A 16,279-nucleotide genomic window follows, 5' to 3' on the forward strand; every position below is an offset into this window, starting at 1 on the left:
ACTGTGACTTTTCTGTGTGGTTAGAGGCATACAAGGTTGAAAAATTTAGAGGATTTGAGGCATTTTTGTTATAAATCCTGCAATAGCCTTAATAATCCAGTTTTATCTGGAAACTATGAAAGCTAATATAAAAATAACAGTAATTTAAAAATTTAGATTAGAACTACAGCAAAGAAACAAACCCCAAAACCACAATGCCTAGAGAGAACTTGGGAAAACAGACACTTTTAAGTAAAGATGTTTTTATCAATATAAGGGAAGGTGCTAGACTGAAGCAATGTTAATCACATGTTAAGGATCACCCAGGGGCTAAAAGATCACCCAGTCCAACCCCCCCTGCCAGAGCAGGATCACCTACAACAGATTACACAGGAACACATCCAGGCAAGTTTTGAATATCTCCAGAGAGGGAGGCTCCACAACCTCCCTGGGCAGCCTGTTCCAGTGCTCTGTCAAATTTTTGAGGAAAAATATTTTTCCTCATGTTTACATGAAACTTCCTATGCCTCAACTTCCACCATTGCCCATTGTGCTGTCATTGGGCACCACCAAGAAGAATCCATCCTCTCCACACTCACCATTTACATATTGAAAGAGTGATTGCCCATTGGAATGGGCTGCCTGGGGAGGTGGTGGAGTCGCCATCACTGGAGGTTTTCAGGAGGAGACTTGATGGGGTGCTTGGTGCCGTGGGTTAGTTGTTTGGGTGGTGTTGGTTTGGTTGATGGGTTGGACGCAGTGATCTTGAAGGTCTCTTTCAACCTGGTTTATTCTATGTATTCTATTTATTCTATGTATTCTATGTATATTTACAAACATGAATGAGGTCATCTCTCAGTCTCCTCTCCAAGCTAAAGAGCCCTCAGCTCCCTCAGTCTCTCCTCATAAGGAAGATGTTCCACTCCCTTCATCATCCTCGTGGCTCTGCGCTGGACTCTCTCAAGCAGTTCCCTGAGGTTCTTCTTGAACTGAGGGACCCAGAACTGGACACAATATTCCAGATGCAGCCTCACCAGAGCAGAGTAGAGGGGGAGGAGAACCTCTCTTGACCTACTGGTCACAGCCCTTCTAATCTACCCCAGAATGGCATTGGCCACAAGAGCACATTGCTAGCTCATGGTCATCCTTCACTCCACCAGGACCCCCAGGTCCCTTTCCCCTTCACTGCTCTCCAGCAGGTCAGTTCCCCCACCTGTACTTGTGCATGAAGTTGTTCCTTCCCAGGTGCAGGACTCTACATGCACCCTTGTTGAATCTAAAGATTACATCCAGAGATTATATGACAGAAAGCATTCATGGGATTAATCTCATTTTAAATTACATTTCACTCTTAAGCATGGCAAGAACAGTGATGTTTCATGCTGAAACAGCACAGACAATTTAACTGGGCAGCAGTGGTCCATGAAACATGGATTAGGGAAGCAAGCAGTGATTACTTTTGGCAGCTTACATACTTGAGGTCGCACCTACAGGGGCTCATAACTTAGCAAAATGTGAAACAGAAGTTTACTCTGTTGCTGGCCTGCTCTTCAGCCATGTCACATTAATTCACTTAAAGTATTGCAGTATGTAGATGCAATAGCCATGCTGTTAAGGCTTATAGACAAAGAAGTTGTTTGGAGTTCCTTTTAAGAAGCGTAGTTTTCAACAGTTGTCAAATCATCCATAAATAGTATTTTTTCAGTCAAATTAAACATAGCTTTAACACACCAGAAGTTAATTTTAAAACTAAATTTGATACAGCTATGTCAAAGGCTCCAAGGAGACGGAATGGAATGGAATGGAATGGAATGGAATGGAATGGAATGGAATGGAATGGAATGGAATAGAATAGAATAGAATAGAATAGAATAGACCAGGTTGGAAGAGACCTTCAAGATCATCGCGTCCAACCCATCAACCAATCCAACCCACCTAAACAACTAACCCATGGCACCAAGCACCCCATCAAGTCTCCTCCTGAACACCTCCAACGATGGTGACTCCACCACCTCCCTGGGCAGCCCATTCCAATGGGCAATCACTCTCTCTGTATAGAACTTCCTCTTGACATCCAGCCTAAACCTCCCTTGGTGCAGCCTGAGACTGTGTCCTCTGACATGTGGCCTTCCAGTAGCTGAAGTGGACTACAAGACAGCTGGGGAGGGACTTTTGAGGGTGTCAGGGAGTGATAGGACTGGGGGGAATGGAAAAAAAAATAGAAATGGGTAGATTCAGATTGGATGTTAGGAAGAAGTTCTTCCCCATGAGGGTGGTGAGACTCTGGCACAGGTTGCCCAGGGAGGTGGTAGAATCCTCATCCCTGGGGGTTTTGGAGGCCAGGCTGGATGTGGCTTTGGTCAACCTGATCTAGTGTGAGGAGTCCCTGCCTATGGCAGGGGGATTGGAACTAGCTGATCCTTGAGGTCCCTTCCAACCCTAACAATTCTATGATTCTAACTATAAAGATTCTGAATGAACTCTCAAAACCTTCAAAACACCACAACCCTCCCTGTTGGTACGTAGACACAGTTTGCATATTTCCTCTTCCCATTCTTGTTCTTCTCAAACATCTGCAAGATTTTTCAAACAAAACTGACACAGAAATATTGAAAAATTATCAGCTGAAGGAACATTAGAAGGTCTCTAATCAAACCTCCTGCTTTGAAGCAGTTAACTCTGAGATCCTAGAATGGCTTAGGTTGGAAGGCACCTTAGAGCTGATATACTCCAACCTGCCCACAATGGGCAGGGACACCTCTCAACCAGACTTGGCTGATCAAGGCCTCATCCAGCCTGGTCCTGAACACCTCCAGGGAGGAGGTATCCACAACCTTCTTGGGCAGCCTCTTCCAGAGTCCCACTACCCTTGTACTGGAGAGTTTCCTTCATTCAGAGCTTTATATGGACAGGTCTTGAAAACCTCCAAGCACAGAGGCTGCACAACCTCTCTGGGCAACTTGTTGCAACTCATCACTGTCCTAATAGTGAAAGGTTTTCCCTTATGCCTAGCTGTTCAGGGGAGACCTTATCACTCTATACAACTACCTGAAAGGAGGTTTTAGGAAGGCTCGAGGTTTTAGGAAGGCTCAAACAAGTTACAAGTGATAAGGCAAGATGAAATAGCCTCAAGCTGCATCAATGGAAGTTTAGACTGGATATTAGGAAGAATTTCTTCACTGAATAGGTTATCAGGCATTGGAATGGCTTGCACAAGGCAGTGGTGGATCCCCCATTTCTGGAGGTATTTAAAAGTCATGTAGATTTAGTGTTCAGGGATACAGTTTAGTTAAGGACTTGTCAGTGTTAGGTTAATAACTGGACTTGATATTCTTAAAGGTCTTTTCTAATCTAGGCAGTTCTGTATTGGGTCTATCTGGGATGGAATTAATTCTCTTATAGCTGCCCATATGGTGCTGTGTTTTATACTGGAGACTGAAACTGGATTGATAAAACACTGATGTTTTGCAGAACAGTGCTTGGACAGAGTCAAAGGCCTTCTCTGTCCCACTCAGCAAAGAGGTTGGGATTGGGCAGGAAGCTGGGAAAGGATACAGTTGATGAGAAGTGACCAAAACTATCTTCCATGTCATATAACACCTGTATAAGTCTTTCTAAGGTAACCATTGCTCAGAGAATGCTTGGGAATCAGTCTCCTGGTGGGAGGTGGTGAGTGATTGCTTTGCATCATTTGGTTGCTTTCTTTATTGTGTTTTTGTTTTCTTTTCCCCCTCTTCACTCATTAAACTGTCATGAAATTGTTCCACAGGTTTTTCTTGCTTCTGCTTTTCTGATTCTTTCTCTTATCCTGCTCATGTGGGAAGCAGTGAGCAAGCAGATGGTGGGTGCTTACCTACTGGCTGGAATCAAGTCACCACACTAGTCTGAACATTTCCTGCTTCAGCTTAGGCCCTTGCTGCTCAACCTCCTCTCATGCACCATTGCAAACAGTCTGGCTGTGTCTTCTTGAGCATATGCTTAAAGCCCCAATCACCTTATGGGACATGCACCACACTTTGAATAGAATAGAATAGAATAGAGTAGAAAGAGTAGAGTAGAGTAGAGTAGAGTAGAGTAGAGTAGAGTAGAGTAGAATAGAATAGAATAGAATAGAATAGAATAGAATAGAATAGAATAGAATAGGAATAGAAATAGAATAGGAATAGAAATAGAAATAGAAATAGGAATAGACCAGGCTGGAAAAGACCTTTGAGATCATCCAATGGCAAATCACCCTTTCTGTGAAGAACTTCTTCCTAACATCCAGCCTAAACCTCCCCTGGCACAGCTTGAGACTGTGTCCTCTTGTTCTGGTTCTGATTGCCTGGGAAGAAGAGACCAAGCCCCACCTGGCTACAACCTCCCTTCAGGTAGCTGTAGACAGCAATATGGTGAAATAATAACTCTGAATCTACTGGCTATGATGCTGTAGATACAGACCATGATGTTCTTAACTTTCTCTGGTACCAGGGCAAACTTCTGGCTCACTTTCAGTTACTTTATCTATCCAGATCCAATGGTCCTTTCCTGCATAGAAATTTCTCAGCCAACTAATCCCAGTCTGTATTGTTGCAAAGGGTCACTCCTGCAAAGGTAAAGAACTTTGCAATTGTCTGTTGAATTCACAAGGCTCCTGCTGGCTTTGCAACAGCAAGTAATACACCGATGCAATGTGTTATGTAGTAACAAGACACCATGGATAAACAGGCTTACATGTAAATGAAAGCCAGATAGATTGTAAAAACAAAAGTGGATGCTTTTCATGAACCAGCAAAGTACTCAAGGAGAAGTTCAGACTAAAGTATTGTCAAATGTCACATGCTTCACCTGCTCTGGGATAATATTCAGTACTGGCTGGGATCAAGACAAGTTGGTTATTACAGAACAACACAATCAACCAGGTTGGAAAAGATCATCAAGTCCAACCTATTACCCAATACCTTCTAATCAACTAAACCATGGCACCAAGTGCCTCATCCAGTATTATTTTAAACACTTCCAGGGATGGTGACTCCACCACCTCCCTGGGCAGCACATTCTAGTGGCCAGTCTCTCTTTCTGTAAAGAATTTCTTCCTCATCTCCAGCCTAAAACTCCTCTGGCTCAACTTGAGACTGTCTCCTCTCATTCTGCTATTGATTGCATGGGAGAAGAGACCAAACCCCACCTGGCTACAACCTCCTTTTAGGTAGCTTTAGAGAGCAACAAGATCTCCCCTGAGCCTCCTCTTCTCCTCTACAAGGATTACAAAGATATTTGGAACCTCCTAGGAAATGAAAAGGAATGGAGAAAGAAAACATGTAATATTAGCAAGTGTGAGTATTAGCATGAGAAGTTCGAGGGACTTGGATATTGTGATGTAAAGACAGCAAGAACAAATGATATGATAAATTACAACTTGCAATGTCTAAGCTGAATTCATTGGACAACCAACCATGGTAACAATGCTGAAAGCAATAAGCATGATAAAATCCAAGACCTGTGAATAAAACCATCTAATCCACTGCTGGAAAAGAGGTCAAAATCTTTTGAAATCCCTTAGAACATAAATTATGCATACATGGAAAACAAATGCAGGCCAAAATAGAGCATATTGCACTAACAGATAAACTGGGTATGATTAAGCTAAAGCTGGAAATCATGTTTATGATTATACAACTTTCAGGGTTTCAGCTACTATTCCTGCAGAGCAGTGCAATACATTGTGTGTCTATGAATTCATTCTACTACCACTAACTAAAGGTTTTCAACCACCTGTTGTCTCAGACTGAAACAAAAAGTCAAGGCCCACGTGTTTTAATATCTGCCTGAAATACTCTTTTGCATGGAAGAAATCTATTCTAATTTATTTCTGAACATACTACATTTTCAGGCAAAAAGCTCAGTAAAATTCACAGCACACCAAGACCTGCACTAACAGAATCACAGAATCACCAAGGTTGGAAGAGACCTCAAAGATCATCAAGTCCAACCTGTCACCACAGACCCCATGACTAAACCATGGCACCAAGTGCCACATCCAGTCCCCTCTTGAACATATTTCTGAATGCTATGTACAGCCTCATAGAATGATTTGTGTTGGAAGGGAGCCATCAAAGGTCATCTAGTCCAACCCCCTTACAGTGAGCAGCCTGCAGAAGAGGAACCTCAGGGGAGACCTTATTGCTCTCTACAACTACATGAAGGGAGGTTGTAGCCAGGTGGGGGTTGGTCTCTTCTCCCAGGCAACCAGCACCAGAACAAGAGGACACAGTCTCAAGCTGTGCCAGGGAAGTTTAGGCTGGATGTTAGGAAGAAGTTCTTCCCATTAATAGTGATTGCCCACTGGAATGTGCTGCCCAGGGAGGTGGTGGAGTCACCATCACTGGAAGTGTTTAGAAAGAGACTGGATAGGGTGCTTGGTGCCATGGTTTAGTTGATTAGATGGTGTTGGGTGATAGGTTGGGCTTGATGAACTTGAAGGCCTTTTCCAACCTGGTTAATTCAATTCTATTCTATTCTATTCTATTCTATTCTATTCCATTCTATTCTATTCTATTCTATTCTATTCTATTCTATTCTATTCCATTCTATTCCATTCTATTCCATTCTATTCTATTCTATTCTATTCTATTCTATTCTATTCTATTCTATTCTATTCCATTCCATTCCATTCCATTCCATTCCATTCCATTCCATTCCATTCCATTCCATTCCAATCCTCCACTAGATCAGGTTGCTCAGAGCCTTGTCCAGCCTGACCTTGAAGATCTCCAGGGATGGGACTTCAACTACACCCCTGGGCAAGCTGTTCCAGTGTTCTACCACCCTCATGCTAAAGAACTTGTTCCTAACATCTAATCTAAATCTTCTCTTATTTCAAACCTTTCCCTCTCATTCCATCACCGCAGGCCGTTCTAAACAATCCCTCTGCAGCCTTCTTGTAGGCCTCCTTCAGGTACTGGAAGGCTGCTATTAGTTCTCCCTGGGGTCTTCTCTTCTCCATGCTGAACAACCCCAGCTCTCTCAGGCTGTAGGACAGTGTTCCAGGCTCTCACAAATGCATCCAGAACATAAGACCCATCCAATTCTCCTAAGTACCTACCCCAGTTCAGCAGCCTGTTCCTTCAATTGAACAGTTTCTTCAATCTGAACTCGACAAAGTTCCTGAAATGCTCTTGATTCTGATCCTTCAGTTGTTTCAGTTGTGGGTAATGTATGAGAGTTTAAGATTTCACCATCAAGAAACTGTAAATTAGGAAGGACTTCACACAGAGAGCTCCTTGGAAAATAAAAGGTTATAATTAGTTTTAGGGGGGAAAAAAAAAGAGGAAAAAACCAAAAGCTAAAACACTCATTTTATTGATGACAAATTACAGATATTTGGCCTTACAACTTCTGTTAATATAATAACTAAAACTTTATTCACAGGATCACAGAATGTTAAGGTTCAAAGGGACCTCTGGAGATCATTGAGTTCAAGCCCCCCTGCCAGAGCAGGACCATAGAATCTAGTGCAGGTCGCACAAGAATGCATCCAGATGGGTCTGGAAAGTCTCCAGAGAAGGAGACTCCACAACCTCTCTGGGCAGCCTCTTCCAGTGCTCTGTGACCCTCACAGTGAAGAAGTTCCTCCTCATGTTGAGGTGGAACCTCCTGTGCTGTAGTTTCTATCCATTGCCCCTTGTCCTATCACAGGGTGCAACTGAGAAGAGCCTGTCCCCTCCCTCTTGACACCCACCAGTTCTTACAGAACTTAGCAAGATCTCTTAATGCTTTGGTGGCATCAAGACTCCTGCTGAAATACTGACACCAGGGAAGTCAGTGCCAAGATTTTACCTACTTAAATGACAACAGGAAAATCTGTCACACTTGTGCATAGGCACCTGTACTGCATCAGAGCAAAAATAAATGATAAGATTAATAGACTAGACTAGACTAGACTAGAATAAACCAGGTTGGAAGAGACCTTCAAGATTATCACATCCAACCCATCAACCAATCCAACCCACCTGAACAACCAAACCATGGCACCAAGCACCACATCAAGTCTCCTCCTGAACACCTCCAATGATGGTGACTCCACCACCTCCCTGGGCAGCCCATTCCAATGGCCAATCTCTCTCTCTGGGAAGAATTTCTTCCTAACATCCAGCATAAACCTCCCCTGGTGCAGTCTGAGACTGTGTCCTCTTGTTCTGGTGCTGGTTGCCTGGGAGAAGAGACCAACCTCTGCCTGTCTACAACCTCCCTTCAGGTAGTTGTAGAGAGCAAAATACATCACACTGCTTTTGTTTAAAAGCTGCACAGAATATTAAACATTGTCAGTCTCCCTCCCTTTACCCTTTCCATATACCACATCCTCCCGAGAGGCTGGAGCCAGGCTCTGCTGGGTAGTGCCCATTGACAATACAAGGGGCAGTGGGTGGATGTTGAAGCATAGAAGTTTCACGTGAATATGAGGAGAAATTTTTTTCCCTGTGAGGGTGACAGAGCACTGGAACAGGCTGCCCAGGGGGGTTGTGGAGTCTCCCTCTCTGGAGATACTCAAAACTCGCCTGGATGTGTTCCTATGTAATCTGCTCTGGCAGGGGGGCTGGACTGGATGACCTTTTGAGGTCCCTTATAGCCCCTGAAATTCTGTGATTCTGTGATTCAGTGATAAACCAATATGGTATTTGACATGACTGACAGGAGAAAAAAAAATGGAATCCACTTCTGAAATATTGAATTTGGGTCAGTGAAAGAGATGACCACAGAGATGACATTTCATTGTTATGACAGCTGGGGCCACTGATGTAAGAAAAAAATTTGTATGAGAAATGTGTCTGCCAATTAAAAAAAATAAATCAGTATCATCAGTGCCTTCTCTTTTAGGCTATTGTGAAACATAATCTAGTGCTGTGACCTTAGAATTGTAGAGCTGTTAGGGTTGGAAGGGACCTCAAGGATCATCCAGTTCCAACCCTCCTGCCATGGGCAGGGACACCTCACACTACATCAGTGTGCTCACAGCCACATCCAGCCTGGCCTTATAAACCTCCAGGGATGAGTTTTCCACTACCAGTGCCAGTGTCTCACCACCCTCATGGGGAAGAACTTCTTCCTAACATCCAATCTGAATCTACCCATTTCTAGTTTTGGTCCTTTCTCCCCATTCCTATCACTCCCTGACACCCTAAAAAGTCCCTCCCCAGCTTTCTTGTAGCCCCCTTCAGATCCTGGAAGCCCACAATAAGGTCTCCTCAGAGCCTTCTCTTCTCCAGACTGAACAGCCCCAACTCTCTCAGTCTGTCTTCATAGGAGGGGAGCTCCAGCCCTCTGATGATCCTTGTGGCCCTTCTCTGGACACATTCCAGCACCTCCAGATCCTTCCTGTAATAAGGGCTCCAGAACTGGTTGCAGTAGTCCAGGTGGGGTCACACCAGAGTGGAGTAGAGGGGGAGAATCACCTCCCTTGCCCTGCTGGCTCTGCTTCTCTTGATGCAGCCCAGGATGGGATTGGCTTTCTGGGCTGCAAGTGCACACTGCTGGCTCATGTTGAGCTTCTCATCCACTTTGTTTCATCTGTTTCTTATCCCAGACCAAATTTGTTGGAAGTTTCAAGACTGCAAATTTATTTCAATCAATACACCAAAACTCTGTATTTGATTACAATTTAGGTTTAAGTAACACTTAAGAACGCTTTGAAAAAGTACTTGTAGGCTCAGCATTCCCTTATAATTAAAGAATACCATCTTTCAGAACTCCCTTAACTATTCCCAGTGAAGTAAAGGACCATTAGGCAGCTCAGATAATATGTAATAGTTTTAATTAATACTTAAGAACTCTTTGAAAAAAATACTTGTAGGCTCAGCATTCCCTTATAATTAAAAAAATGCCCTGTTTTAGAGCTCCCTTAACTATTCCCAGGGAAATAAAGGACTATTAGGCAGCTCAGATAATATATAGCAATTTTCAAATCAGAGAGAGTCTCTAGGACTGAATTAGAATAGTCCAAAATGCAGTTCAATAAGACAGCATATTAGGGCTTTTTAAATGTAAAGCTTTCCTCCTCTCCTGCCCATGGATGTGAGAATAATCCTGTCTGAGAGACATTTGGAACAAAAGAATTGGTTTAGACAGACAAGTCCCTAAACACACGGGGAGAAATGGCCAAAGCTGATGTTGGGACCTTTCAAAAGTGCCATATCAAAGCTGATTGATGCTGGAAGTATGGTGTCTCAGAGCTATGGGATCTCAACACTAGTTTTTCCAGCTGGCTTTCTCCTGATGAAGGGCTGAGTCAATATTTCACTTAGTGAAAACTTCCTGGTGAATATTCTGTCACTTAAGAGGCTCTATTAATCAGTACAGCATTGAAACACATTCCCCTAGGAGTGCTCAGCCTGATCCCAGGGTTTAATTTTTAAAAAGCAATTTCTTACTACTTCACTTTTGTTGGTGTTATCGCTGGCTGGACATGAAAGTACAAAACCAATTGGGAAATTTCACAACTAATTCCTCTGTTGGTATCAGGGGGTTATGTAAAGTTCACTGGAACATATTGCCTGAAGTTATGGTCAACGCTGTATTCAGCAAATCCATATTTTATAGTACCCCATACCTTAAATCCTTTAGACAAATGAATCTCTTGTTTAATCAGGAAAGCTCTATTGGGTCAAGCAATCTAAAGTGTCACCTCTTACAGTTACACTGGAATCCAGAAAGCTTTCCCCCTCCTCAAGGTTACAAGTGAAAGAACAGTTAGCTTAAGTAAAAGAGTGGGAATTCAAACAATGCAAATGGGACATTCAAACTATTTTCACAGTCATCGAATTCTATTCACAAAATGATGTGCAGAAAAGATGGGAGTGCAGATAGGTCTGCTTCTTAAAAAACAAACAAGGCAACCAAGGATGTATTCAGTACAGCTATCTTTTAAAATGGTTTTTTTTTTCTCTTCAGACAGCACATAGTCCAAAACACAGGGAACCCAAACTTTGCTGATGTTGTAGTAGGCAATCTAATGCAGCAAACGTGAACATGAATTATCTAAACACAGAATCACTGAAACATTCAGGTTAGAAAAGACCTTCAGGATCACCAAGTCCAACCAAGAACCCTACTCTACGTGGTTCACCCCTAAACTATATCCCCAAGCACCACAGCCAAACTACCTTTAAACACATCCATGCTTGGTGATTCAACCACCTCCCTGGGCAGCACATTCCAGTGCCTGACCACTCTTGCCCTGAAAAAATTCTTCCTAATGTCCAGTTTAAACCTCCCCAGTGGCAGCGTGAGGCCATTCCCTCTTGTTCTATCACTGAGTACCTGTGAGGATAGAGAATTGAATTTCATTTGTTATTGTCAGATAATTCTCTTACAATGTGTGGAAGTGTTGATATTTACCTCACTTGTACCATTTAGCTAATGTATGTACACCAAGGTTTTGGCTGATGATGGGGTGCTTGGTGCCATGGTTCAGTTGATTAGATGGTGTTGGGTGATGGGTTGGATACAATGATCTTGAAGGTCTCTTCCACTCTGGCCTGGTCTATTCTATTCTATTCTACTCTACTCTACTCTACTCTACTCTACTCTACTCTACTCTATTCTACTCTATTCCATTCCATTCCATTCCACTCCATTCCATTCCATTCCATTCCACTCCACTCCATTCCATTCCATTCCGACTGATGTGGAAGATGCACACACACCTATTTTGATTTAGCAAATCAGTTTATTTTCTCACCTCCAACTCCTTTCCTGGAGAAGAGGATTTCCTCTGAGTGACAACTCCTTCAGTTTATGACAGCCTCTTAGCCATGTAATGACACCTTTAAGGTCTGTAGTGTAGGAAGAAAGAACATTTGAATGCAGAGCTGTATTAGTCCTCATTAAATGATGTGTGAAGGTAAAAATGTACCAAAATCATTAAGTACTACATCCATGTTTGGAAAATACTTCTGGTTTCTGTATAAATGGGTCTTAAATGGGGGAGGAAGGGGGGGGGAAATCAAAGAATTTTATCATTTCAATAAAATGCTTGGATTGGGGTTTTCTGCTTTTAACACCACCCACCTGCCAAGCAGTTATTTTCAATATCCAGCTTTTCCAAAGACATCAAAGAATTTAAAGGCACCAGCTCAGTCAATCTAGGAACAAAACAGAAGAGAGGGTTGGATTCTTTTTGCAATGAAATAAACCAGTAGTTCATAACCCAGAAAGGCACCAGAATCTTTTCTAGCCACGACAATTTACTTGTTTACATAAGAAAATTCCCATTTAGCTATCCAAGGAGCTAGAACTGATTACCAAAATGGTAACTTAGAAGCATTTCTTAGTCTTCTCAGTAGCTCAGTGTTTAATATTTTCTCCATGTTTTGTTTCATCTGGTAAATGTTTCATTCTGTTTCTGGCATTTAGTTCTGAGGATTTGAAGCCTTGTAAAATTTACACAACTCAGCTGGCTTTTCATTAGGCACCATAACTCAAGTGAAACTAACAGAAGGCCTTGATTCTGGAGGAGGAATAAAATTTGCTTTTCCTCTTTCTTCGTTTCTCACTGCTTAAGCTTCTTGTCAGTTTGTTTCTCATCTCCACTCAACACATAGATCATAGAATCAACCAGGTTGGAAGAGACCTCAAAGATCGTCAAGTCCAACCTGTGACCCAACACTTCATGACTACTAAACCATGGCACCAAGTGCCACGTCCAATCCCCTCTGAAACACATCCAGGGACGGTGACTCCACCACCTCTCTGCGCAGCACATTCCAATGGTGAACAACTCTCTCCAGGAAGAACTTTCTCCTCAGCTCAAGCCTAAAATTCCCCTGGTGCATCTTGTGACTGTATCCTCTTGTTCTGGTACTGGTTGCCTGGGAGAAGAGACCAACCCCCATCTGGCTACAACCTCCCTTCAGGTAGTTGTAGAGAGCAAGAAGGTCTCCCCTGAGCCTCCTCTTCTCCAGGCTAAACAACCCCAGCTCCCTCAGCCTCTCCTCACAGGGCTTATGCTCAAGGCCTCTCCCCAGCCTTGTTGTCCTTCTCTGGACACATTCAAATGTCTCAATGTCCTTCTTAAACTGAGGGGCCCAGAACTGGACACAGTACTCAAGGTGTGGTCTAACCAGTGCTGAGCACAGGGGCACAATGACTTCCCTTCTCTTGCTGGCCACACTATTCGTGATGCATGCCAGGATGCAATTGGCCTTCTTGTCCACCTGGGCACACATTCTTACATTAGGCTCGAGGTGAGGAGGAAGTTCTTCACAGAAAGAGTAATTGGCCATTGGAATGTGCTGCCCAGGGAGGTTGTGGAGTCCCCATCCTTGGAGGTGGTAAAAAAAGGACTGGACATGGCACTTGAAGCCATGGTTTAGTAGTCATGAGGTGATAGGTATTAGGTTGGACTTGGTGATCTCTGAGGTCTTTTCCAACCTTGTTGATTCTATGATTCTATGATTATGTTTGTATTTCTCAACAGGTCAAGGCTGCACTATCCTGTGATACATTTTAGTACTTCCTCTGTCTGCTTCTGCAAGACTATGTCAAAAAGCTGCCTGTTATATAGAATGGAATGGAATAGAATAGAATGAATAGAATAGAATAGAATAGAATAGAATAGAATAGAATAGAATAGAATAGAATAGAATAGACCTGACCAGGTTGGAAGAGACCCTCAAGATCATCATGTCCAACCTATCATCCAACACCATCTAATCAACTAAACCATGCAACCAAGCACCCTATCAAGTCTCCTCCTGAACACCTCCAGTGATGGTGACTCCACCACCTCCCCAGACAGCCCATTCCAATGGGCAATCACTCTCTCTGTGTAGAACTTCCTCCTAACCTCCACCCTAAACCTCCCCTGGTGCAACCTGAGACTGTGTCCTCTTGTTCTGATGCTGGTTGCCTGGGAGAAGAGACCAACCTCTGCCTGTCTACAACCTCCCTTAATATATAAACACTTATGGAATTGCATGCAATAAGGTAGCAAGCAGTAGCAATGAGTAAATGTAAGGAAACTGAGCTGATATTCATCTGTACAAAGGATTTTAGACAGTCTGTCCAGTCTTATTCAAGTTTCTTTACTCACAAACTTGCATTGGTGCAACTAATAGTGAGTCTTGAAGAGTTTAGTTAGGTGCCATGCTAGTTCCAAATTATTGTCGTTCAGATTAAGAAGTTCATTTTGGTTTATAGTAAATATGAAAGAGGGGAGAAGAAATACAATCAAGGTACAAAAAAAACTAGAATAAAGAGTGGGGATGGGACTGGAGGGAAAGTCTGATGAGGAAAGGCTGAGGGAGCTGGGGGTGTTCAGCCTGGAGAAGAGGAGGCTCAAAGGGGGGACCTTATCACACTCCACAAGCACCTGAAGGGAAGTTGTAGTCAGGTAGATGTCAGGCTCTTCTCCCAGGCAACTTGTGACAAGCTCAGAGGGCATGGTCTGAAGCTGTGCCAGGCGAGGTTTAGGTTGGATGTTAGAATCATGAGAAGGGGAATTAGAGACTGGAATGGACTGGTGGTGAAGTCACTGTTCCTGGAGGTGTTTAAGGAAAGATTGGATGTGGCACTTAGTGCCATGGTCTGGTCAATGTGGTGGTCAAGTCCATAAGCTGGACTTGATGATCTCAGAGGTCTATTCCAGCCTCAATAATTCTGTGATTCTGATGTGATCAAAGGTGCAGAGTCCAATTGCAGATCTGTAACTATCGGTGTTCCCTAGCAGTCAGTACCAGGTGCAGTCTCATTCAACATCTTCATCAACATCCTGGATGAAGGGATAGAGCACTCCCTCAGCAAATTAGCTGATGATACCAAACTGGGGGGATTGGTTGATACACCAGAAGGCTGTGTGGCCATGCAGCAAGATCTGGACAGGCTGAAGGGTTGGGCAAAGGTGAACCTATTGTGGTTCAGTGAGAGTGATGAACCTGGAGCACTGGAACAGGCTGCCCAGAGAGCTTGTGGAGTCTCCTCCTCTGGAGACATTCCAAAGCCTGCCTAGATGTGTACCTGTGTGACTTACTCCAAGTGATCCTGCCGTGGCAGCGTGGTTGGACTGGCTGATCTGTGGAGGTACCTTCCAACTCCTTACATTCTGTGATCCAATGATTATTTTCACAAATATCATCAGGGGAGGTTTAGGCTGGATGTTAGGAAGAAATTCTTCCCAGAAAGAGAGATTGGCCATGGGAATGTGCTGCCCACGGAGGTGGTGGAGTCACCATCACTGGGAGTGTTTAAGAAGAGACGGGATGAGGCACTTGGTGCCATGGTTGAATTGATGAGATGGTGTTGGGTGATAGGTTGGACTCGATGATCTCGAAGGTCTTTTCCAACTTGGTTAATTCTGTATTCTGTATTCTCTTCTGTAGATATTTGTAGCTAAGAGTATGGCTGTGAAAACCAAAATCCAGGACTGAGATTATAGAATCACATATCCAGAAACATTCAGGAAAAGAAACCTCACACTTTGCACAGGGGTGAAAGGCAATGCAGAATTTTTTAATGTATAGTGAGTGAGCTCTCTGGATCTTTATCAGTATATGCTGGGGTGAGTTACAAATTGTCTCCTGGAGTGTGCCTGCCTGCTGTTGGCATTATGAGAGTTAAAATGTTTCCCTGTCATTCTATAGCTTTCCTTTTACTGACATTCTTTGTTAATTTTTTTCCTACGAAAATTCAAACCAGAAAGACAAAGGACATTACTGAAAACTTAATACTACTTGACCTTGTCACATTAGCCCTGGGCATAAGAGAGATATAAATTACAAACAAGACACAAAAGTAAGAGACATTCACAAAAAAGCAAGCTATAGCTTCCTCTTTCTGCTCCCATTTAAGGCTGGAGCAGGACAGGACACAAATAGCCACAGAAATTATGTCAGAAAACAAGATTTAAAGCAGTAAAAGAATTGCAGGTAGGCATCAGAGAAAATAAAGATCGCTTTGCAGAACACAAATAGCAGTTCCTGCTCAGGATGGTCCAAATCCTGCTGCACATTTGCTTTCCCCCTGAAAAATTAACATTAACAAAAGGCTAGCAGGAAGGAAGGCAAAAGAATGAAACTTCATCTTAATGTAGATCTTTCAATAAGGCACATATTTCTTCTTAATTCTTTCTAGCTAACAATGTTTTTGTTTGCAATATTGACTATATTTATAAGCAGTAACCAAATACAGTGAAGGAACTCTGTCAGCCACTGATCTCATGAATACCCTAGGAGGCATTATGGTGCCACATACTTAAAAGATAAACTTATCACCAGCAAAGAACTACTGAAAGCAATCAAAAAAAGATCTAGACTGGTAAAGATGGGAT

The 16,279-nt window shown here is 43.0% G+C and overlaps 1 protein-coding gene across 1 annotated transcript in view; it reads right to left on the reverse strand.

Annotated features, from left to right (window-relative positions):
* The window catches only part of LRRIQ1 (leucine rich repeats and IQ motif containing 1), a 141,999-nt gene that overhangs the window by 99,125 nt on the left and 26,595 nt on the right, over positions 1–16,279 (reverse strand). The window contains exons 12-14 of the mRNA XM_054177871.1: positions 12,025–12,098; positions 11,696–11,789; positions 7,064–7,240 (exon numbers count right to left, since the gene is read on the reverse strand). Of these exons, the coding sequence (XP_054033846.1) occupies positions 7,064–7,240; positions 11,696–11,789; positions 12,025–12,098 (345 nt within the window). The remainder of the gene's footprint in view (positions 1–7,063; positions 7,241–11,695; positions 11,790–12,024; positions 12,099–16,279) is intronic.

The sequence above is a fragment of the Dryobates pubescens genome, chromosome Z (assembly GCF_014839835.1).
Source record: "Dryobates pubescens isolate bDryPub1 chromosome Z, bDryPub1.pri, whole genome shotgun sequence".
Lineage (NCBI taxonomy): Eukaryota > Metazoa > Chordata > Aves > Piciformes > Picidae > Dryobates > Dryobates pubescens.